Source organism: Danio aesculapii, chromosome 22 (genome assembly GCF_903798145.1).
Source record: "Danio aesculapii chromosome 22, fDanAes4.1, whole genome shotgun sequence".
Lineage (NCBI taxonomy): Eukaryota > Metazoa > Chordata > Actinopteri > Cypriniformes > Danionidae > Danio > Danio aesculapii.
In genome coordinates, this window is record NC_079456.1 from 12,318,251 (window position 1) to 12,343,757 (window position 25,507).

General features: G+C 33.5%; 2 protein-coding genes across 3 annotated transcripts; one reads left to right on the top strand and one right to left on the bottom strand.

Annotated features, from left to right (window-relative positions):
* Window positions 1–710: 710 nt before the first annotated feature.
* slc26a11 (solute carrier family 26 member 11) lies at window positions 711–18,056 on the bottom strand. Of its 2 annotated transcripts, none has more exons than XM_056447866.1 (16): window positions 17,976–18,056; window positions 15,428–15,859; window positions 13,654–13,846; window positions 11,731–11,816; window positions 11,557–11,636; window positions 9,765–9,907; window positions 9,509–9,687; window positions 8,536–8,608; window positions 8,395–8,445; window positions 7,109–7,169; window positions 5,537–5,592; window positions 5,322–5,462; window positions 4,060–4,187; window positions 3,663–3,762; window positions 2,928–3,061; window positions 711–974 (listed from the first exon to the last, which is right to left on the bottom strand). In XM_056447866.1, exons 2-16 carry the CDS (start codon window positions 15,602–15,604, stop codon window positions 858–860), a joined length of 1,719 nt encoding a protein of 572 aa, XP_056303841.1. In that variant the 5' UTR covers window positions 15,605–15,859; window positions 17,976–18,056; the 3' UTR covers window positions 711–857. The 2 variants fall into 2 exon arrangements, with proteins under 2 accessions (XP_056303841.1, XP_056303840.1); XM_056447865.1 differs by lacking the exon at window positions 17,976–18,056 and adding an exon at window positions 17,260–17,423.
* On the top strand, window positions 17,448–25,507 carry sgsh (N-sulfoglucosamine sulfohydrolase (sulfamidase)). Its single transcript, XM_056447867.1, has 7 exons — window positions 17,448–17,678; window positions 18,044–18,204; window positions 18,280–18,385; window positions 19,714–20,045; window positions 21,292–21,373; window positions 21,458–21,661; window positions 24,827–25,507. Exons 1-7 carry the CDS (start codon window positions 17,588–17,590, stop codon window positions 25,384–25,386), a joined length of 1,536 nt encoding a protein of 511 aa, XP_056303842.1. The 5' UTR covers window positions 17,448–17,587; the 3' UTR covers window positions 25,387–25,507.

The window sequence follows — 25,507 nt, forward strand, 5'->3', positions numbered from 1 at the left end:
TTAGTTTATTCCATTCACTTATACCGCACGTCTTTGGACTGGGGGAAACCGGAGCACCCGGTGAAAACCCACGCAAGCACAGGGAGAACATGCAAACTCCCCACAGAAATGCCAATTAACCCAGCCGGGACTCGAACCAGCGACCTTCTTGCTGTGAGGCGACAGTGCTAACCACTGAGCCACTTATTTTGTTTAAATGTTCTGTTAAACGCTGTGTTAAACATAGCATTTTTATAATTCATAACAATGCATAATGCTATAGTTATTGATCAATTATGTAATTATTGGAATATTTAAACTCTACATTTAAATATATTACAATTACATTATTGAACAACCGTAGCCACTGTAGATCATGTCAGTTTAATATCAAAAGAGATGTTTTTGTTTGTGCAGAAATCATTTTCATCACTTTCCGTCTGCGTCAGTTCAAAACAGACAAAAAAATCCTGATGGAGGTTTAGTTTCATCAACAAATGACAACCCGTATTATTATTAAAGTACTATAAACTGTAGACAAAGAGCCATTAGATGACATCAGACATCATGAATAATGTACAAATCTGTGATACTTGGTGCTTTTTATCCCAAAAAACGAAGATTTATATATTTATAGTGTTAAAAATAAGAGCATGATGATAAAATTGCATTATACATGTGATTTAGAGTTTAAAATAACAACATAAAATAGTCTCACAATATCAAAAAAACATAATTTGGTCGTCATGTAACTTTGCTCCCCAACAGTCTCTTTTCCTGAGTGTTGATTGGGCGCAAAATATTTCATGTAGCCAATCATGAGAGTTCTGAGATGCTGATTGGTGGACAGGGGATAGGTTCTTGCCAGTGATTGGCTGTTAGAGATGCTGGTTGTAGTGAATGTTTGCGGTGAGTTGTTGCAGCGCTTCATCTACAGTGTCTGTGTGTCTGAACGCAGGAAGATCCGCCATCAGCAACACCTGTAATACTGATGGCTGAAAAAAAATAGAGAAGGAAAACTTTACATATATATTTTTATATTTCTATGCATACAATATAACGTTAAATCCATGTCAAATGACTTGACTTAAAATATATTTTACAAAAGATTGTAATCAAGAATAAACACAAAATTTTGATGCATTTATACTGTGTTCAGCATATAAGTACACCACTCACAAATCTCTCATTTAAATTAATATTTTCTAAAGGAAGCTTTACAATAATATATTTGTGCATATACATTAGATTATTCAGAACCGAAGCCAAGTCTGGAGCTAATTTAACTAAATAACTGATGATAATGGTCCAAAATTAGCACACCCGAATTTACATGTAAGAGAAAAATATTAAATACAAAATAAAAAATAAAAAAATTCATGGAAACAAATACATTTTTTTACAATTTTGTTAAAATTTTGTAGTTAGCTTTTTTTTTTTGCAATATTTTGCTAAATTTAAATGTATTATCTATCAATTTCTAAATATGTTTGGTGACTAAAATATTATTTTAATAAATATATCTGTTTAATAAATCTGTTTTGTTTAAAAGCACCAAAATACATCGCCTATATTCACAGAGAAATGGATAAAAATATTCATCTTCAAAATGGGGTGTGCTCAATTATGCTCAGCACTGTATAGAGTAAACATTTTGGTCACACTTAAATAAAATTTACTGTGTGCATTTATATTGACTATTACACAATTATTATATTTAACAATTGGAATTTGAAATTACTTAGTCAAATTGAATTGTTTTAAACTAAATAGTACTTGTATATTATTTGACCAAATTTAGAGTATTTTTGTTTTTATATATAATGAAACATATTCTTAGTTATAAAATAATTAATGAGAAATAATTCATGAGAATAAAAATATATTTTCTAATTTCAATTCAGATCACCATATTTTAATAAATTTCACATCGCATTATATATATGAGCAATATCACACGAGTAGCAGTGCGATGTGACTGTATATTGGCACTGGTGGAAGGTGTGCGTTGGCATGAGGCCGCAGACCAAGTACCTTAGTGTCAGTCTTAGTACAGTCACGTCGCACTGCTACTCGTGTGATATAACGTTTATACAACAGTTCAACGGCATAATCGTGTATATAAAAAAGAGAATCAAACACAGAGCGTCTCAAAACCCTTTTGTAAGAGGAACTACTTTCTTTTGCCATTCCTTCACATCTGCAGCTGATGTCTCAAGAGCAGAAACCATTGGCAATTCACCAACGTCACTTTAGAGCTAATATTTGAATGATTCTCTAGCGTAATGTCTAAAGTGAAGACAAAACAGCTGATTTTACTCACATTTTAAGATTATAAGGCTGAATGGCATGAAATGCCATCAGTCTACAGAGATATCTCCAAGTATTTCTCTGTTGCAATCGGGAGATCACAATATTACCATGGTAAAAAATAAAGCACTACAACATACAAAAGAGCGAGAGATTGACTTAGAAAATCATTTACCTGTTTAATAATGATTTGATCAGCTGTAGTTTGAAATTACGCTGTTTTTCTTTAAGGGCTTATTATGCATCTCTGTCGCCATCTTGTGGATGAACATTATCAACCATCTTTGCTCAAAGACAGGCTAATGGCTGCCAACACGCTATCTTTCTGAAATTATAAATATTTTAAAGTGGCACTATCCTTATAAATAAACTGCATAGTTGCAAACTAAACAGCTACATTCAACTAAAAAAGCCTCAAAAGTACATTATGTTACCCAACAGCAGCAATATTTGTCAAACTGTAGAGTGTCCTCTGCTTGTTGCTGTATGTGGGCAGAGTAATACACAAGGGTGTATATCGCCTGGCTATCAACCAATCAGAATAAAGAACCAAACAGAACTGTTGTGTGTGTATATATATATATATATATGCGTGTGTGTGTGTGTGTGTGTGTGTATGTATATATGTAGAGCTCCACCTTGAGTCCAGTAAAGATCAGTGACGCTCCTCTTATCTGGAACTGTTTGAGCAGGTCAGTGAGTTCGTGGATCACAGTAAAGTCAATGGAGCTGATCTGAGAACAGTCCAGAACCAGAGAGCGAGGAGGAGACGCTGAACGACAACAGAAACAACACCAGACAACAGATGAGTGAATGAAAGTGTGTGTGTGTGTGTGTGTAAGAGAGAGAGAGAGAGAGAGAGAGAGTGTGTGTGTGTGTGTGATTGTGTATAAGTGCCTATGTTTTTATATGCATGTGTGTTTGAGACAGAGAAAATTTGTTTATTGTATTTGTATTGGTGTGTTTATAAGAATGTGTTTTGTGTGTGGGTGTGTGTATATAAGTGTGTATATGTATATGTGTTTGTTTGTTTGTATGTATGTATGTATATGTGTGTATGATTGTGTGTAAAAATGCCTGTGTTTGTGTGTCTGTGTGAGTGTGTGTGTGTGTTATGTGAGGTTGTGTGTATAAATGTGCTGCGTGTGTGAGAGTGTGTATAAGTATTTTGTGTGTGTTTGTGTGAGTGCATGTGTCTGCATGTGCCTGCTTTGGTGTATGAGTGTGTGAGAGAGTAAGAGAAAGGGAGAAAAAGAGTGTATCCATGTTTATTTGTGTGTATAAGTGTATATATGCGTGTGTGTGTGTGTGTGTGTGTGTGTGTGTGTGTGTGTGTGTGTGTGTGTGTGTGTGTGTGTGTGTGTGTGTCTCACCATGAAGAGCGTGTTTGTACACTAGTCTGCTGAGATGCTCCGTTGAGGGAAAGTTTAGTCCACTCTCAAACTCCAGAACTATAACTCCATGATCAGACACCTGCACGCACGCACACACACACGCACGCACGCACGCACGCACAACACACACACACACACACACACACTGAATGGCTTACCAATGCATGTGCAGATTTTCATTCATCACACAATCATGACAGAGTTTATCATGATTATTGATCATCATTGACCTTTTATTAATCCAATTCCACCATATTTCTTTGTTTTGCATCTAGCTTTGAATCTATTTTGGACAAATTGTCAATTTTATTAGCACACAAGTTAAAACTCCCTCATCATATACTGTTGATTCATAAAACAAACTCTTTGAACTCACCTTCACTTTCGGTCTGGCCGTGATATACAACAGCATGAAACCTGAAACTAGCACTCCTCCCACAATGCCGTACTGCACCTCCCAGAAACTAAGCAGAAACGTCACCAAGAACGGCAGCAGATCAAGCCCTGAGAAATATTTATTTACATTATATATACAAATAATAAATGATTACGCAATTATTCATTTTCATAATATCTATTACAGTATATAACAAATATCTAAAATATATATTTAAAAATGTACACTTCTAAATATATAATTATTGTGATGTAAATAATAAATTATTTTATGATTTCGTAAATGTTTTTACATTTGTATAAAAATCATGTATAATCATGTATAAAAATAATATTTATAAATATTTAAATAGATGAAAGGGGTATGTATATTTATAAAGAAAAATAAATATTTGTATTCATTTATTTAAAAATTACAATTAATAATTTAATAATTTATTTAGTATAACAAATATCTAAAATATATATTTTAAAAATTTAAGTTAAAATTTAAATAAAAATATTCAAAATAACTACTATTTAAATTTTTTTATTTATTTTAATATAAAGATAAATATATTCATAATTATAAAAAACTAATATTTTTAAACACTTTATATTAAGCACATTATTATCTTTTAAACTTGAGAATAACACAATTTTAATCTACATTTTTTTCACAATTGACATTTTTAATACATAGTCAAAAACAATCATTTGCGTTATAATTCCTAACTAAACACAAAATACATTTAATCTATTTTACAAAACTGACAAAACAGAAGAATAAATCAAGATCATTTTAAGGTGCTTATCATCTATTCAGATCAATTGACATATTTGAATGCATCTCATTAAATATTGTAAATATTGATTTACATTATATATTTCATCTAAAAAATTATTATTATTATCGTATCTATTACAATATACAACAAAGATCTAAAATATATATTTAAAAATGTATACATAAGACAATAACAGTGCATAAAATATGTGCATAATCATATTGTTACGTAAATAATAAATAATTTTATGATTATGTAAATATGTTTAGACTTATAAATTTAAAATATATAAAAATTATATTTACAACTATTTAAACAGATTAGAGATGTATGTACATTTTAAAGAAAAAGATACATATTTTTATTCATTAATTAAACTAAAAATATATATCCATTAATTAAATTATTACATTTAATAATATGTTTTGAATATTTAAATCTGCTATTTAATGTGGACGTGATGTTAAAGTCTCACTCTTGACTCTCCAGATGTGCAGCGGCACTCTGAAATCCACCATTGGACTCACAGCACAGATGATGACGGCAGCGAGAGACGCTTTGGGGATGTAGAAGAACAGCGGCATGAGGAAGGCCAGTGACAGCAGCACTATAACACCTGCACACACGTACTGACATTAGAACATCTGCATCCTTCTCAACATCAACACCATCATAAAGTGTGAGTTTTACTTGTGACGATCCCTCCAGCAGGAGAACACACTCCGGTCTGAGAGTTAACAGCCGTTCTGGAAGGAAAAATAAACAACAGTTAAAATCTGCATATGTTGATGCACTTCCAACTGAAACGGAATATTGAGTAGGGGGTGGGGCTTTCTTATTGTGCATCATTACCTCATAGCAAACTAACGGTATGAGGGGCGTGGCTAAGAATATTGTGGATGAAGCCATTAAACTGACGCCAACAGAGAAAGCCAACCACTCCAAACGCAGAAGCAAATGCTCAAGTTTGGATTGAAGATTACCAAAACAAACCTTTGTTTTTTTTTACGCGATTAACTTAAATTAATTGTTTACTTAAAGAATAAGGAAGTGCGCTAACAAAGTAAACATTTTACATTTAGATTTCATACAGAATTTAAGTTCATTGCACATACAGTCTGAAACTTGGCTATGTTAATAAAAATAAATATGACTTCATGTTATGTCAGTCACAATGCCTTCGAAACAGGTTTGATTTTTAAAATTTTTCACATTCAGGTAATTTCAATCCAATTCTATTCAAGTTTATTTGTATAGAGCTTTATTAACAATAATTATGGTTTCGAAACAGTTTGTTAAAAGCTTGTTTTGTTGTTAAAATAAGCTCTATACAAATAAACTTGATTAGAATTGGATTGAAATTACCTGAATTTACAAAAGCTGCACATTATCTCATTACAATCAAATTAAGTTAAAGTTACAATCAAATATAAGTTATTATATACAGACATAGTAAACCTGCAACCTTATAGCATACAGGTGATGTCTGTGTGTACACTTATTTAAGTGTTGCCTTTGCACCTCAGGAGTGCACTATTTTCTCATAATTCAATGGACTGAAGTTGATTATTGTGCTAATATTATGGTATAACACCTAATGGCATCATTTAGATGTTGTTTATCAATACATGTGTCAGGTTTTTGTTCTCAAACCGCTCCTATGTGCAGGACTAGTACACTGTGTCCTAGCAAAACGTGACAAGATTTCAGCAATAATCAGTTTGTCTGTCTGTACCAGACATTTAAATACCAGCCATTCAGAAAATGGTGTGGTTTATAATCTAATTAATAAATAACCTATTATTAAACCTATTTAATATTATTGAAAGCACATGTGGAGTAATATATTATGATATTCTAACATAGTCAAAGTTCGAATCTTCATTTTCAAATGGTATGTTTGCTAGTTATTTTATTATCAAGATCTGAGGTAAACTGCGTCCGCTTTCCTTATGGCAATAAATGTCACGCAAAATGGTATTCAAACTCACATTAGTAGCCTGTAATGCTGAATAAAGCCCATAATCTGTACCTGAGGTTATCATTGTCATAGTAGTTGTTCAGCTGTGAAGTCGCAGAAATAGAATTATAAAATAAATTCACTAATATATGAATCCCTTAAGATCACAGTTTAGATGTAAAATTTTCTTTATTATTCTACTAAAGTACGGAAAAACCTCTAGGGTGAACTTTAAATGAACAGCAAATCGTCATTTTTGGGTGAAGTAAACCTTTAATGTCAGCGTTTAGACACAGACTGACCTTCCAAAGCTTCCTGTAACAGGATACGCTGAGACGAATGAGCCCATGATGTTTGTCAGACCTGCAAAAGCATCAGTTCAATGAGAAAAACTTCATGTACACTTGTTGAGACACTGAAGGCAAAAACCCTGTTTATAGATCTCTCTAAATTGAAATTTTGGATTGTTTGGCTTTTTATGAAATGTTTATTTTCTCAATATGTCATATATTTCCACTTCAGCAGCTTCACATACACCAAACTGCACAATTTTATTATTGTTCACACTCACACACACACCCACACCCCCCCCCACACACACACACACACACACACAGTAATTTGGCTGATGATTTACATTTTATTTTACAAAAAATATATATATATAGTTGAAGTCAGAATTATTAGCCTCCCTGAATTATTAGCCCCCATCACCCCCCTCCGTTTATTTTTTTCCCCAATTTCTGTTTAAGGGAGAAAAGATTTTTTTCAACACATTTATAAACATAATAGTTTCAATAACTCATTTCTAATAACTGATTTATTTTATCTTTGCCATGATGACAGTGAATAATATTTGACTAGATATTTTTCAAGACACTTCTATACAGCTTAAAGTGACATTAAAGGCTTAACTAGGTTAATTAGGTTAACTAAGCAGGATAGGGTAATTAGGCAAGTTATTGTATAACAATGGTTTGTTCTGTAGACTATCAAAAAAATAGCTTAAATAGGTTTATAATATTGACCCTAAAATAATTTTAAAACTGCTTTTATTCTAGCCAAAATAAAGCAAATAAGACTTTCTCCAGAAGAAAAAAATATTATCAGACATATTGTGAAAATTTCCTTGCTCTGTTAAACATAATTTGGGAAATATTTAGAAATAAAAAGAAAAAAAAAAAAGGGGGGGGGGGGGGGTGGGGGGGGGGGGGGCTAATAATTCTGACTTCAACTGTATTTCACAGTATTTATAATTAATAAATATATAGGTCATTAAAAGAGATTCCCAAGAACTTCCTTTATTCTAAAGTCCAAAAAATAAATAAATAAAAGAACTGAACCTGACTTCATTGGATATTTACTCTAGACATTTATGCAAATTAGCACATAATTAAACAGGGACTTTGCATATTTAAATAGAATATTTTAATAATTTTTTTACTTATAATAATAAATCTTTTTACTGTTATTTATGTAGTCTAATAAAAAGTTGCAAAAGCATGGTAAATAACAATAATAAATAAATATTATTTATTTTTATGCAATGTCTTGCCTTAAGAGTAGAAACAGAAAGAGAAACGCTCACCAATGGCGAAGAGCTCTTGGTTGGCATCGATTCTGTAATTATTCTTGCTGCCTGCATAGAGAAAAGACAAAGTATGTCCAGATATATACACGAGTAAGTACGCTTTCAAGTGTATTTAAAAAAAAAAAAAAAGGTTCTTACCAAATGCCTTCGCAATAGCGATGCTCTCTAAAACACCCATTAAAGGAATAACAGCAAGACCACCACCTAAATCCTGACAAAAACACACCTCATTGGTTATTTATAATCGCATTGTACTGACAATAAAGTCTATGGTATACTGTTCTGTAATGTAGCCACAAGGGGGCACTAGAGTACTTTAAAATAATTATTGTTTTGAAAATGTATCATTATAAATGATTTTATTATTCCACTGACTATAATACTGCAATAAAGTAAATATTTACGTTATTAAATTAAGTATTTACTTACGTCTGCTGTCATCACAGTTACAGTAAACGGCGTTCTGTTTTTATTATATATTATGAATTATTCAGTACTAAATATATATAATCAAAACTATTATTGCTCTTTTAATGCATTTAATTTTATTTTTCACACAAAGTAAATTTATTAAATGTTTAAGAGATGTTAAAGACACATTTATATTTGATTAAGTTTTGATATTTAAATTGAATAAATTATTGTACAATTGATAAATCCAAAAACATTTAAGCCTTTTAAATACCTTGATTATTTTTGTCATTTGCAAATGTTGATGAAATGTATCATTTTTAAACATTGTAATAAAACCAAGTATAATCGTGATTATCTCCTTTAATCGACAGCCCTTATAAAATATTTACATTCTAGTTTGCATTCAGATACTTTATTATTTTTTTTACGTTGAATATATAGACCATATCATGTAAATAATGTTCTAATGCCTCAGATAATTTATAATTTTATTGATTTTATTTTACTAATTTAAATGCAACTGTATAATATTTCATATTAAAATATAATATTATATTATATAATTTATATAATAACCATGATTTTTTTAAATCTGCTAAAAATCATATTATTGAAAAGTTATTTAAATTCATAATATAAAAATTTATGCATTCCTAATGTAACTGTGCAATATGAAAGCTAAAATCTTGATGCTCACCTTCGCTATGTCACTGAATGTAATAACTGTGCCATTGGCTATTGTCTCTGAAAGAGGCGGAGCTCTGAAAGGAGGCAGTCCTTTGGCTGTTTTCCCCGTGAGACTAAAGAAATGGTTTCCTGTGACTTCAGCTGAATAGGCAACACCTGCCGCTGCTATGACCACCAGTGCATTACGAACTAAAGACACCAGCAGAAAATAGACATTAATAAGGATCAGTTAGACTACAGATACACAAGACCTTCAGAGCACTTACTTGTAGCTAAACTCCACAGCAGCTGTCGAGCAGATCGCACGAGAAACGAAGCCTCGTCTTCAGCCGAACTCAGAGAATTCTTCATAAACGTCAATAGAAGCAGGAAGAACAAACAAGACAGGCCCAGAATCACATCTCCTACTCTGAGAAAATACAGATTGGAGAAAATTCAGAATAGAGACAAAAAAATATATCAATATACATTTCTTTTTTCCAATAATAATTAGACAAAATTTTTCTAAATGCGTAGTTCAAGCCCTGGTCACTCCATAGACTTCCATTCATACACATGCAAATGCGATAGACTGGAAACGCAAGTTCGTGCAACAAGTTTCGTATGTGGCTTCTTTCCAAAGTTCAAACTTGGTGAACTTCGGCCTGCAAAATCGCATCCTGTGAATGCATGAGCCCAATAGAAAACCAAAATTGACCTCTCTGTACAGAAATTCTATGGATAAATAAATATGACAGGTATACTGCCAGAAGGTATTGACAAATCTTTGTTTTAATAAATGATTTACTGAATCATGCATTCAAATAATTCATTCAAAATGGCTGATTTTTCTAGAAACAATGCAAGTCATTGTCTTTAACTCATTTTTGGACTATTTTCAATGGCAAAACTAAAAAAAGAACAACATTTTGTTATAAATAGATAAATATGACATTAGAACTGCTACTAAAATGCAACAATGCTCTGACTAAATCAATGATTCACTAAATCATTCAAATTATTTGATCAAAACAACTGATTCACTGGGAAAGAAAACAAGTGATTGTCTTAATGAACTGGTCACTAAATCACTGACTCATCGGTTTAGTTAAAAATAAGATTCATTAAGAAGCAAAACAGTGTTGCTCTGAGATGCACACATGTTCTGTTTTGGCTTTTTTGGGACTATTTTCATTATCAAAATATAAAACAGTGACAATTTTCATCCCCAAAATGGATCAATAAAACCACCAGTAGGTGGTGACAAGTCCCTCAATAAATTGAAAGGACACATAGTAAATGGCCAATTAATTTAGAAATAATGCAAGTAGTTGCCTTTAAAGAACAGTTTTGGACTATTTTCATTGGCGAAACCAAAAAATATTGGTGAAAATAGCTGAGAAAGTAAGAAATTGATCTTTATGAATGGATCATTGAATGACTGACTCATCTGATTAGTTCAAAATATGATTTCACTAAAAAGCTAAACGGTGTAGCTTTGATACGCACCAATGTTCTGGCTTTGTTTGGCATTTAGAAACAATACAAGTGATTTTCTTTCTAATCATTATTTTGGACTGTTTTCATTGGCGAAACTAAAAAAGGGACAAAATTGTGTCTAAAATGAATAAATATGTCATTAAAACTGCAACGACTCCCTGTTTAAATGAGTGATTGATTAAATGAAACAAAGCAAGTCAGCATTTTTTATGAATAAATCATTGACTTATCTGATTAGTTCAAAATAAGATTCATTAAGATTACAAATGTTCTGTTCTGGTTTTGCTTGAAACTTTTTGTATTAGCAAAACAGAAAACAGTGACAATGTTTTGTTAATAAAACCACCAGTTGGTGGTTTTCCAATCAAATCATCGTAGCTTCGTAGTTTATCATAGCTGATATCGCAAATCCTGGCTGTCAATTAAATGAAGTCGGCCAAACGCAAACCACAACCATCCAATCAATTCCCAATAAACAAAATCAAGCCCCGCCCCATATATTTCATGCTCAAAAACAAACTAATCGCAACCAATTCATATTGACAAATAGTAATCAGTCAGACAGAAATCAGAGCTCACCGGGCCTCAGGGATCTTGTGAAAGGTGTAGTAAACCTGTAAGAAGAACTGCTGGGGAATCTCTTTCAGACCCAGAATGTTCTGCAAGACAGTTTGAAGTGGATTGACCGTGTGAAAAGTGAAAAGAAGCACATTTAGGATGAATAAAATGACTGATTGCGAGTGAAGCTCTGACCTTGACCTGACCGAAGCCGATGGTGACCGCAGCCGCACAGGTGAAGCCTTTAATCACGGGATATGAGATGAAGTCCAGGAGGAACCCTGATGAACAAACACCAACAAGCAGATGAGCTGATGATCTTACAGCACAAAACATAAAATAAATCAATAAAAATGTTTATTTATATAAAAATGTAAAAGATTAAATTATAAAGAGATTAATTAATGTGATAATAATTATGAAAACAAATATACAATTTAGCTTTTTATATACATTATCTTTATATGTTATTTATCTTATATATATCTGTTTAATATGTGTAATATGGCTCACAGAATCAGTCATAAATGTAATTTTTTGAAATAGAGATTTATATATCATCTGAAAGCGTTCATTGATGTATGGTTTGTTAAGATAGGATATTATTTGATAGTCTGGAAGCTGAAAAGTTAAAAAAATAAATCAAAATACTGAGAGAATTGCCTTTAAAGTTGTACATACAAAGTATTTAAATGTAAGTTTTAATATATTCACAGCAAGATTTATTCAAATGCAAACTCCACACAGAAATGCCAACTGACCCAGGCGGGACTCGAACCAGTGACCTTCTTGCTGTGAGGTGACAGTGTTTGCCAAAAAAAGCCACCGTGCCACCCTCATACAATTCATTTTTGGCTATTATAAAAAGGAGTACATAAAAGTCCATTTAATTTAATATTAATTTATGGTAAATAATCAATTTAGGTAGATTTTATTTATTATTATAGAAATATGATCTAAATGTATTAATCGTATTGTTCATTATTTTGATATAATTAATTCAAATGAATTTTAATATATATTTTTCAAACACAAAAATGGGCTCAAGAGTCTAAACTACTTCTAAAAATGTACATTTTCAAAACATGTAACACTAATTTAACACTGAAAGATACTAAATCTACAACAATCATGAAAAGCTCTCAATAACACAACTGCTTTAAATTTGTATTACTTAATAATAATAATAATAATAATAATAATAATAATAATAATAATAATAACTTTAACAATATTGTCTTTTATCGCCAACGATGAGTTCCCTCTGTGGTGTGAATTGTTATGCAACTCAGCCACTTCTTCAACCTCAGCTGTCGTATTTCAAAGACCTGTTGCTACACTTTGGTCTGCACTGTCACAGACATGAAGAGGAAGTTGCACAGGAAGTAATACGATCTGATAGTTAAAGATACACCAGCTTCCCGTTTTCAAGACGACACTGATTTACAGACTGCCAAGTCAGCTCACACTTCTCGCCAGCCACAATTCGCACTGATCATTTGAAACGTCTGACTACAAATGTACATTGAACATCGTTTTATTTTGTAAACAGCATTACTTCCCAATTTAAAATGAGCTTTATTTTACATTTAAAGTATTTTATTTCACATCAAAAAAGTGCCATGTTTTCAGATATATATTCCATTTTAGCTTCAGAAAAGTTAAGAAATCCATATTTGTTGGAATTAGCCTGATTTTTAGGCACAACAAATAGAAAAAAAATCCTTATTCTGAACAACTTCTGTGGTAAAAATATTAAAAAATTTTAATTTGGAAGAAATGTTATCAGACCTTCACTCATAAAATGATGTTTGCTGCTTGTTTAAGCTACTTAATTTAAAATTTAAGTTGAAACAACACAATTCTTAAGGTTTTTTTGGGGGACAACTTAATTGTTTTATGTTCAATCCGCTTAAATTGGTAAAGATTAAGTTAACTTAATTGATTTGTGTTGGGACCCAGCACTTCTTTTACAGTGTTTATAGAATAAAACAAATACTAACATTTTCCTTAAACTCATACCCACTAAAGCCAGTGATTTCATAACTATTCACACACACATACATATATATATATATATAATTATCATTATTTATTTAAAAGAACTGTCCATCTCACCCAGCCTCAGTAAAGCCATTCCCGTCTGTATGACGCCACACAGCAGCGTAAGAACCACGGCAAACACAGGATCTCCAGTGATATAGGATGAACACAGCAGAGACATGATGGCCGTCGGGCCCAGAGTGATGTCTTTAGACGTGCCGAATATACAGTAGATGAAACCACCCATAAACGCAGAATACAGACCGTACTATAAAACACACAAGCACAGCATAAAGACTTATGGTCAGAAATGTATATAATTAAGATCTGTAATATTTCAGAAGGTAGACTTTTATCTTCACCAAGCATTTATCTGATGAAAAATACAGTGGAAAGGGTTTATTATTATAAAAAGAATAACTGATGATGAGCCGCTGAATTATTCAAAAATAATGCACACTGAAGGTGGTGATTATTTTCTTATAATTCAACGGACCGGAGTCACTGATTCTATGATTATCCCACCTAGAAATGCTGCTCAGATGTTTTATTTAAGAAATTTGTCAGGTTTTGGTCCTCAAACTGCTCCAGTGTGTAGGACTAGATTCTTACGCATCTCATGGAAAGCCTTTTGTTTTGTTTTGATGTGATTTTGTTGATAATTTTAGGTTGTGAAATAACTGAAATCATTCAGCGTAGTGATATGAAACTTTAATGCTGTCCTGCCTGGAACTACTTTAGCCATGTGTTTACATAAAAATAATGCCACACCTTAAAATATCCATCAGCCAATCAGAATCAAGCATTCGTCATCCCCCATTTTTATTTAAATAACAGGGTTCTATATAAGTATAAATATCCCAGAGAGGCGGGATTAATTAAAGAAATTAATTATTTTATTAATGGTACATTTATAAAGTTGAATAATCCAATTATATCCGTCCAGTAAAGGAAAAAAAACGTTGGATATCAAAATTAGAAAACTAATTATAAACTCAAAAATAATGCAATATTTAACATTCAAAATTAATTAATTCACTTTCCTTCGGCTTAGTCCCTTATTTATCAGGGGTCGCCACAGCAGAATGAACCGCCAACTATTCCAGCATAGGTTTTACTCAGCGGATGCCCTTCTAGCCGCTACCTAGTACTGGGGAAACACACATACACACTCATTCACACACACACACTCATACATTCATTTTCATTTCGGCTTAGTCCCTTTCTTAATGAACCGCCATCTTATCCAGCACGTGTTTTACGCAGCGGATGCCCTTCCAGATGCAACCCATCTCTGGGAAACTTCCATACACACTCACTCACTCACTCACTCACACACACTCATACACTATGGACACTTTAGCCTTCCCAATTCACCTGTAGCGCATGTCTTTGGACTGCAGGGGAAATCAAAGCACCCGGAGGAAATCCATGCAAACGCAGGGAGAACATGCAAACTCCACACAGAAATTGCCAACTGCCCCAGCTGGGACTCGAACCAGCAACCTTCTTGCTATAAGGTGCCAGTGCTAACCACTGAGCCACCGTACCGCCCTTATTCAAAATTGTAACAAATTTTAGTTTTGGCCGTAATGCCCTGTTTATAGTTCATTATTTTTTTAGCTTCTGTTGCGTTCATATTTCAGCGTAACCAGATCAGCCTTCATTTTGGAAGCTTTTCAGCTGTCTCCATCTGTTTATTTGGTGCTCACCAAGGTTTTAAAGTCAGCATTCACATTTATTCACATAAACAACACAACAGAGCAATCGCACCAAAGTTCCTTTTACTAATGTGGACACAGAAAGCGTTCTCCAGTCTGAATTGCTGAATGTTTGTGAATATGTTTACCTGCACAGGTAAACCAGCCACCTCTGCATAAGCCAGAGCTTGAGGAACCGCCGTTAAACCCACGGTCAGACCAGCGATCACGTCCATCTTCAGCCATGTCAGGTTATACTGAGTCAACCAGGTGATTATTGGAAAGCAGGAGCGCAGGGCGGGAAACCAGCAGGTATGAGGCTCCATCACAACATCCAGATCACCACAAGAAAAAAACACCAGTGATTTCAGATCAAAATCAGCCCAGGATCATGAATAGAGCCGTCATTCTTCATCCAGGATGTACTCAATGGGTGTGGATAAACATGCAGTTCATGGAAAGGGTTGAGCAATTACTGATCACATGTGTGAACAAGATCTCCTGGAGCGCTTGTCAAATCTGCTTTGGAAGCAGAAAAACCTTTTTCATGATTCTCCATTCGTGTTCTTCTGGAAGCAAACCTGTGGAGATGTTAACATCATAACATAAGTGGGGGGCGTTATTTGATAAAACCACAAAGACAGCGTGACTGTAAGCAATAAAAGTCATGATCACAAGATTCAAACTCTGAAAAACAAACAGAACAAGACACAGTATGGATAAACTTCTTTTAAGTAGGGCTGGGCCAATAAATGACATTATATCAAATCGTGATGAAATTGATGTCAATAACAATGATAAGCTCTAAGCATTTTTACTCTATATTGAGCTAAGAGCCAATCACACATCAGACATGTGCAACAATGGGAATCTAAAGTGTATTAATATTACAGATGCACCAAATTTTCGGCCACCGAAAATTTATTGTCTGAAAATATGCTATGACATTTAATGGACCCTCTAATTTTTGGGCCTTCAGTCATTGTTGGGGTACTCTTTAAATCTGAAAGCATTAACAACTTAAATCAAAATGTATATGTATATATATGGTTATCGTTTAATATGGAAATTAATTATCGAGATTGCATTTTGCCATATTACCCAGCCCTACTTTTAAGTACAATCAATGGTTGTGGCGTTACTTTAAGTACCTAATAATAATAATCATCATGCATACAATAATGATTTTTGTAAAATAATTGATGTAAAAACATTTTCTTAAAATCCTTTTTGGAAACACTTTTTAAATCCTTAAGCATTTAAATTGGAATATCAGACATATAACTTTCTTTAAATATATTCAAACAGATTAATGTAATGTCTAATAATATATCATATTAAAATAGCTGACTTGCTTTCCTAAAATAAAATGATATATTTTGCAGTACAATAATTATTACAAAAGCGAACAAATTTGTGAATATAAAACCAACGTTACCTCAAGCTGTTTGGCTCCTATGTTGTATTGACGTTGTTTTAATGTTGTATCTAAGTTATATTGCACAGCTGATGATGTTGGGTTTGAGACTGATGTCTATAATAACACAGTGGTGTCTAATAATATATAATATTAAAATAACTGACAAGCTTCCATAAAATAAAAATGGTATATTTTACAGTACAGTAATCAGGTTCAACCTGCAAAATTGTAATAGTACAGAAAATGAATACTGCAATTAAAAGAAATACACCATTTAATAACATCTTTTGTATTAAAGTAAGAAATTTCGCCATAAAACTGATTAGCTTAGAGATTTGACACGAGTCATATGACATTTATAAAGATGCTGTGTGCTATTCAGTGCTTAAATCCATAGTAAAAACGAGAAAGGGGTATTCATACACACAAACATCAACAACAAAAACATCAACAATAATAACAATAGCGTTTAATTTCGCTTTATAACCTTTTTCATAAACTAAAAGAAAGGTTGAGATCAATGTTCAGAAGCTGAAAGCAAATTCAAGTTAAAGATCAAACCTCAGAGAAGATTTCGAGCCTCGTGATTCATCCGAGTTTTAACGCTGCTTTGATTGAACCTCATTATTTACCAAATAACACACATTTACAGTTGCAACATTGAAGGAATCAAAGCGGTTAACGCGGTTTGTTTGACAGACTCGACAACAGCACAATTGTGAGTGACGTCAGCATGGACGCCCGACGCGATTGGCCGAGGTTTCCCGTCAGCTGATCGCGATCATGTGATGGACCCACATGGCGGAAGTTTGTCTTGCGGAGTGTAAACAAAGTTCTTTAGACTTTTTTGTTTGCTTTAATAACGACACAACATTCAAATGACACCAAAATGGCGTTTGTATTCGCGTGGACTCTGTTGTGCCTTCTGCTTTGTTGTGTTGTAGGAGAATGCAGAAGTAGAAATGTACTTCTTATCATCGGTGTGTAGTTATATGTAACGTAATAATTATGTGTTTGTAAATAGTAATAAGGCATAATTACGTGTTTATAAATGCCAAATTTACTGATTAACTAAGCTTAATTTTTATATTTGGGATTGGGTTGTGTTATGTATCTGTTTGGCCTAGAGAAGTAACGTAAAAGTTGGGTCTATATTCGCATATAATTGGGTCTATATGTTGTTTTGAAGTCATTAAATGCGATTTCAGACCGAATATTCGAAGTAAACATAGAGACTATTAAAATGAATGAATTTGCAAATATAAAACCATCCTTACCTGAATCTGTTTGGCTCATATGTTGTATTGACGTTGTGCTAATGTTGGATCTACGTTGTATTGCACAGCTGATGATGGTGGGTTTGAGACTGATGTCTATAATAACACAGTGGTCCAGACTCCACATCTTCGAGCTCTTTCTAAGCGCAGTTTGATCTTCAAGAATGCCTTCACCTCCGTCAGCAGTTGTTCACCTAGCCGATCCACCATATTGACTGGACTTCCACAGGTAACCAGCAAATATAAGTCTCTGTTTTTAGTGTGAACTGATGGACAGCACTGAACTTTTTTTCCTGATCAACAGCATCAGAATGGGATGTACGGCCTTCATCAGGGGGTTCATCACTTTAACTCGTTTGATGGAGTGCAGAGTCTTCCTCTACTGCTGAAACAAGCCAACATTCACACAGGTATGATGAAGAGCCATGACAAAGAAGAGTAAAAACCAAGATTAAGATTTAGATAAAGTTGATTTTATATTCGCACATTCATTCAGTGACAACTCATGACACAGTCCCTACATTTTTTTACCACGGTTCTTGGAATATTCGGTCTGAAATTTAATGCAAGTCTGACTTCAAAACAACAGAAGCTCTATTAACTGACTGCGAACAGTGTTGTACTTTGATAGTCATTGGCTGATAATGTGATTTTTCTATTTAGACTTTGCAAAGAATACTTTTCTGAGTTCATATTATTAAGGAGAAAGTCTGAATGTGCGAATATAAAACCAACTTTACCTCAATAAAACAAAACAGTACTTCTTTTTACATAACACCTTCATTCATTTCTCTTGAGTTTCAGGGAAGATGATAGAAAAACTCTGCATTTACAGATTTGTATCAGTTTTTACTGATGCACAATGATTATTTTATACAAATTGTACTGCACTAAACTACACCACTTCTTTAACATTTGTTCATGTTTAAGGCCACATGATGTGATAACATGGTTTATAACAATGTATTATTTCCTGATTGATTTGTACTAATCATTATCACTAATCTGTAGGAGACACCAGTATACATATGACTCTTGAAATTACACTCTTGCACATTTTGCAGGTTTCTTTTTTTTCTCTCTCTCATTTGCAAGTTTTTTTTGGATTGCTGACAAACAACCATCTTTCTCCTTAATTACACATTTGTATCAAGTTACGTGTTTTTGCACAAAATATTGTTTTTGTACTTTTTTTGTACAGATTTTTCCATGCAATATTTTGAAATGTAGCATCTCAACGTAGCAATGTTTGGAAAGACATTAAAAGGGTGGTCCAGAGTGTACTGTCACATTTTCTAGTTCCTCTGAAAGGCCCACCCTCAAGAGGCTCTGATTGGTCCGCTAACGTAATGTGCTGTGATTCGCTGATCCGCTGATCCGCATCACCACGTCACACCCCTACAAGCACTTGCTTTTGCACTGTGTAAACAGCCGTATCAGTTTCCCTGAATTAGACAAAAACTGAAGAGCACACAGCTGAACCTCACGCCTGCTCTCTAAAATAAAATCTGACAAGTGTCTTTCATATACATTTGGAAAACAAATTTGCAAAACATTTGTGCTACTTCTGTATTTTGTATTACTGCTTTTGTATTACTAGGCTACAAACGTCCGATAAAACAACATATTCTTATAACAGTACTAGTATTTATACTTTTAAGCACCTTTTTGTTCTCATCATTTGTAATTATTTGAAACTAGAGTTTGGAATTTCACAATCGCTCCTATTTTTTTAAAGGTATCATTGGGAAAAAACACGTTGGTCCAGGCCCTGTTTACCCATTTGACTTCGCCTACACGGAAGAGACCAATTCTGTCTTGCAGGTGGGTCGTAATATCACCAAGATCAAGCTCCTTGTTCGGAAGTTCTTCCAGAGCCAGAAAGAGAAGAGGAGCGAGACTGATGAGGAACGGCCCTTCTTCTTGTATGTGGCGTTCCATGATCCTCACCGCTGCGGTCATTCCCAGCCTCAGTATGGAGTGTTCTGTGAAAAGTTTGGGAATGGAGAGAGCGGAATGGGGAGGATTCCAGACTGGGAGCCGAAGTATTACTCTCCAGATCAAGTCAAGGTGAGAATTTATGAATAATGAAAAATGTAAAAAGTACAAATTTTGTTCAGATTTGCACAACAATACAGTAAATTAAATAAACACATACAATAAAGCACAATCCATATAGAGTGCAGGAAGAGGCAGCAAATCCAGGAGGATTATTTAGAAATCAATACAACTAAAAATGTCTGAAATGTAAAAATAAGAGCTAAATTACAATAACTAAATTATTACAAATTGATTACAAAACCCCCCCAAAATAACTACAAATAAACCTTATTCGGGACATGAAATCAATATTAATTTCTGTAAATCCAAAGATGCAGAATAAAATCAAAATCTAATCAGATATTGAGTTATTTTAGTTTAGGAGACTAAGCCGAAGGAAAATGAATGAATGAATATAAATAAATTGGAAGTAAAAAATAATTATTTGAGACATTTTTAACCCTCATGTGCTGTTGGGGATGTTTTCATCCACTCTGGGGTGATTTTTAATTTCCCCATAACTTTTTCTGTGTTTCAGCTAGCAGAATGATTTTTGGTGATAAATCTTATTTTAACACATTTTTTGGGAAAATGCTTTGAAATTTAAAAAAACTTAACAATACACTCTGGGCAGATTTACTACCCTTTTGTTATGTTCAGAATGAAAACATCCACTAAATTAAACTGCTGTAAAAATGCATCAGATTAATGTTTTTTTCTCATTTTTTGCACAAATCTGTTAATCAACCTCAGTCCTGATCCAAAAAATCCAGTCCACAATTACTTTATATACTGAAATTACATCATTTTGTGTTTGTTTTCACCAAATCAATGACATCATTTGTGAATTTGGCAATTAAAGAGTTAAAATTCTGTATTTTTCTAAACAATTTAGCAGTTTTGATCAGAACTGAGGTTGATTAACAGATTTATGCAAACAATTTTGAAATATTAATCTGATGCTTTTTACAGCAATTTAATTCAGTGGATGTTTTCATCCTGAACATAACAAAAGGGTAGTAAATTTGAACAGTGCACAAGGGTTAATTTACCTTAAAATACATTCTACAATGCTCTGGAATTTGACCTTCTGAATATATCTTATACCTGAAAACACATATTAATATTATAAAGGTTAAGAACCTGACGTTTCTCAAATTAACAAGTTAATACATATGATTCAGTCCTCATTTCCCTCTGGAAAATAACTATATTAAAATATATAAGATAAGGTGTCTAGTTTTCCTACCCATCAGTTTGCTTGATGTCCAACTAGGTGCCGTATTTTATTCCGGACACTCCTGCAGCGAGGGCGGATATAGCAGCTCAGTACACAACAGTGAGCCGGCTGGATCAAGGTTATTCATTTTACAACATTTTAAGAAATATTTAAATTTTGGCTTGTATAGATTTCAAAACTATTCCGTTGTTTGACTTCAAAGGGATTGGCCTGGTTCTTGAAGAGTTGCAGAACTCTGGATTTAAAAATGACACGCTGGTGATCTACAGTTCGGATAATGGAATTCCGTTCCCCAACGGACGCACTAACCTGTATGGTTCAGGTGTGAAGGAGCCCATGCTGGTCTCGTCTCCTGAGCACCGGCAACGCTGGGGGAAAATCAGCCAGGCCTACGTCAGTCTACTGGGTAAGAAAGACACAAACTACAGTGCCATTATTTTGATATCAAGGTGAATTCAATAAAAATGTAGCTGTTAATTTACTCACCCTCAAGACATTTCAGATTGTAAGTAGCATTTTCTCTTGAGTCAACCATTAAAGAAGATTACCAAAAGCTACCAGCATATGAAGTTGTTCATGGTCTTGAGTTGTGCTGTAATCACTTTTAACCACTAGGTGGCGCAGTAAGCCTAATTCTAATACAACACAACACCTTCATGCACTTGTTCCTGTTTTTGAGGCTTGATGATTAAAACACTCTTTACTGGATTGCAGATTTGTGCCATAATAGAACTTCTAAACTTTTTTTGGTGCAAATCATCAGTTATTAGTATAACATATGAAACGTATCTCGCTAGCGAACATTTGCTGCTCATTCATTTAATTAGCTTTTTTGTCCTTAGACTGAATTACAAGTTATACGGATTTCTGTGTAAAAAATATTATTTATACAGTAGTGGAACGTACTGCACACCTAGGTGTTTGTTTTTGTAAAAAGAAAATGGCATCCTTTACTAATATTGCGGCTTTTTGCATATGGTTCTGCTTTAAAAATTTTTACCGACAGATAATCGTCAGTCAGTGTAACAGTATTATGTTTCTACGAATAATAAGTTGTTTTCTTCGATATTAAAAAACAGCCTCCTCTATTATTATACGTTTTTGCACACTTTATGTATTTTTATCTTATCTTTATATTTTACGTGTTTGTCGCCATTGGAACCATTTTTATTTGTACAGATTAAAAGTTATTCATTAGACTATAAGTTTTATCCTCACTGGTGCACATTTTTGCACTTTATCTGAGAAGAGTATGGCTGCAGATGCAAGCTGAGATTGCATGCAATGCTTTAAATGCGTACACCTAACCCCGCCCCTAACCCCACCCCTGACGTCACTATCTCTGTTGAGTGCATTGTATCTGAAACTGCAAGTCTTCGGCCAGATACTACTGCTTTATTCTCTACTTTCTCTCTTATCTCTTTAATTACTAACATTCTTGCCACTGTGACAAGATTTTCTAAATGTACTAATCGCAAGTTGTTCGTACAAAATTTTAAATGTTGACCCTTCATTATTGCACATTTTCACACCTGATTCTACATCTGATCTCTTCTCTTTTATTTACTTATGTATTTTCGTCAATTTAACAACATTTCCTATTTGCATAAATTGTAATCTGTTTGTATGACGTAACAATGTTAATCTTCACTATTTGACATTTTCGCACTTGATTTTAAAATTTAACTCATTGTAACAACATTGTAACAAAATGTTCTATTTGTACTAATCGTAAATTGGTGTCTTCGCTGTTTCGCACATAATTCTGTTTTATTTCCTATTTTATTTACTGACATAGTTTTCCAGTGTAACTACATTTTCTTTCTGTAAGAATCGTAAATTGTCTGTACAATATAAAAAAAAATGTATTTTTTCGCTTTTTTGTGCTTGATCCATTTTTGTTGACATATAGTTTTGCGAATATAACTACATTTTCTCTCTGTACGAATCCTAAATTGTTTGTACGATAATAAAAAATGGTTTCCTGCGCTATTTCACATTTGTGTGCTTGATTTAAAATCTCTTATCTTTTATTTGCTCGTATAGTTTAGGCAATGTAACATTTTCCTTCTGTATGAATCGTAAATTGTTTGTATGACATAATAAAATGGCGTCTTCGCTATTTCGCATTTTTGCACTTAATTTTATATTTTATCTCTAATCAATTTTTTTACTGGTAGTTTTGGCAATGTGACCACATTTTCTCTCTGTACGAATCATACATTGTTCGCACTATACTAAAAATTGTTGTCTTCGTTATTTCGCATGTGATTCTATATTATATCTCTAACCTTTTTTTACTAACATAGTTTTAACAATGTGACCACATTTTCTCGCTGTATGAATCATAAATTGTTCGAAAATGGAACTAAAAAAATGGAACTAATTGTAAAATGATGTATTCGCATTTTCAAATTCGATTCTGTTTTATCTAATTTATTTACTCACATAGTTTTTCCAACGTAACTACATTTTTTTCAGTATGAATTGTTTGTAAGTTCGAATTGTTCAGTACGCATCGTAAATTGTTTGTACGATTTAAAAAGAAAGTCTCTCGTTATTTCGCTTTTTTGCGCTTGATCCATTTCTATTGACAGTTTTGCGAATGTGACATTTTCTTGCTGTACGAAACCAATTTTTCGTACAAAATTTAAAATGGCGTCTTCGCTGTTTCACATTTTTTGCACTTGATTCTATATTTTATCTCTAATCTTTTATTTACTGACATAGTTTTGGCAAAGTGACCACATTTTCTCGCTGCACGAATCATAAATTGTTTGTATGATAATAAAAAATGGTTTACCGCACAATTTGAACTAATTGTAAAATGATGTCTTATTTTCGCACCTGATTCTATATTTTATCTTTTATTTCATTTACTCAGTTTTGCCAATATAACTATGTACAAATTGTAAATTGTTTGTCCGACAATAAAAAATGGTTCCTGCGCTAGTTCACATGTGAGTCTCACATTTTATCTCATCTTTTATTTGCTCATATAGTTTAGGCAGCGTAACAACATTTTCGTTCTGTACGAATTGTAATTGTTCACACAACATAATAAAATGGCATGTTTGTTATTTCACATTTTTGCACTTGATGCTATATTTTATCTCTAATCTTTTATTTACTCACATAGTTTTACCAATGTAACTACATTTTCTTTCTGTACAAATCGTAAATTGTTCGTGCAACATAATGAAATGGCGTCTTTGCTATTTCACATTTTTGAACTTTTTATTTTATTTTATATTTTATCTCTAATCTTTTATTTACTGGCAGTTTTGGCAATGTGACCACATGTTCTCTCTGTACGAATCATACATTGTTCGCACCATACAAAAAAATGGTTTCCTGCACTATTTGATCTTATTGTAAAATTACGTCTATACATTTTCGTTCTTGATTCTATATTTTATCTCTAATCTTTTATTTACTCACAAAGTTTTGCCAATGTTCACCACATTTTCTCTTTGTACAAATGATAAATTGTTCGTACAATATAAAAAATGGAATCGTAAATTGTTCATAGGATGTAAAAAAATGTCGTCCCTCTCTATTGTTCCTGCAGACATCACTCCAACAATACTGGACTGGTTCTCTTTGCCATACCCATCCTACAGTCTCTCCACATCTCACCCTGTGGAGTTGACGGGTCGCTCTCTCCTCCCGGCCCTGATCTCAGAGCCGTCCTGGGACACAGTCTTCTCCAGCCAGAGTCTCCACGAGGTCACCATGTTTTACCCTATGCGCTCCATCCACCAGGGACCCTACAGGCTCCTCCACAACCTGCACTACCGCATGCCTTTCCCCATAGACCAGGACTTCTACATCTCTCCAACCTTCCAGGACCTGTTAAACCGGACTCAGTCGGGTCAACCCACAGGCTGGTTTAAGACACTAAATGAGTATTACTACCGACAGCGATGGGAGCTGTTTGACATTCGGACAGATCCGATGGAGAAGGTGAATCTGGCTGGTGATCCGGATTATTCTGAGGTTCTGGAGAGCCTGAAGGATCTGCTGTTAAAGTGGCAGTGGAGGACGGAGGACCCCTGGGTATGTGAACCCGATGCAGTTCTAGAGGCCAAGCTGGAGCCGCAGTGCAGACCACTATACAACGGACTATGATTTTACACATATGAACTTTTTATGATTCAAGTTTTACTGCTAAACCATTTAATATGAAGATCTGACGAGTTGTATATGTAGATTTTGTATTGAAAATGTTAATAAAAGGTTTGAATAAGAA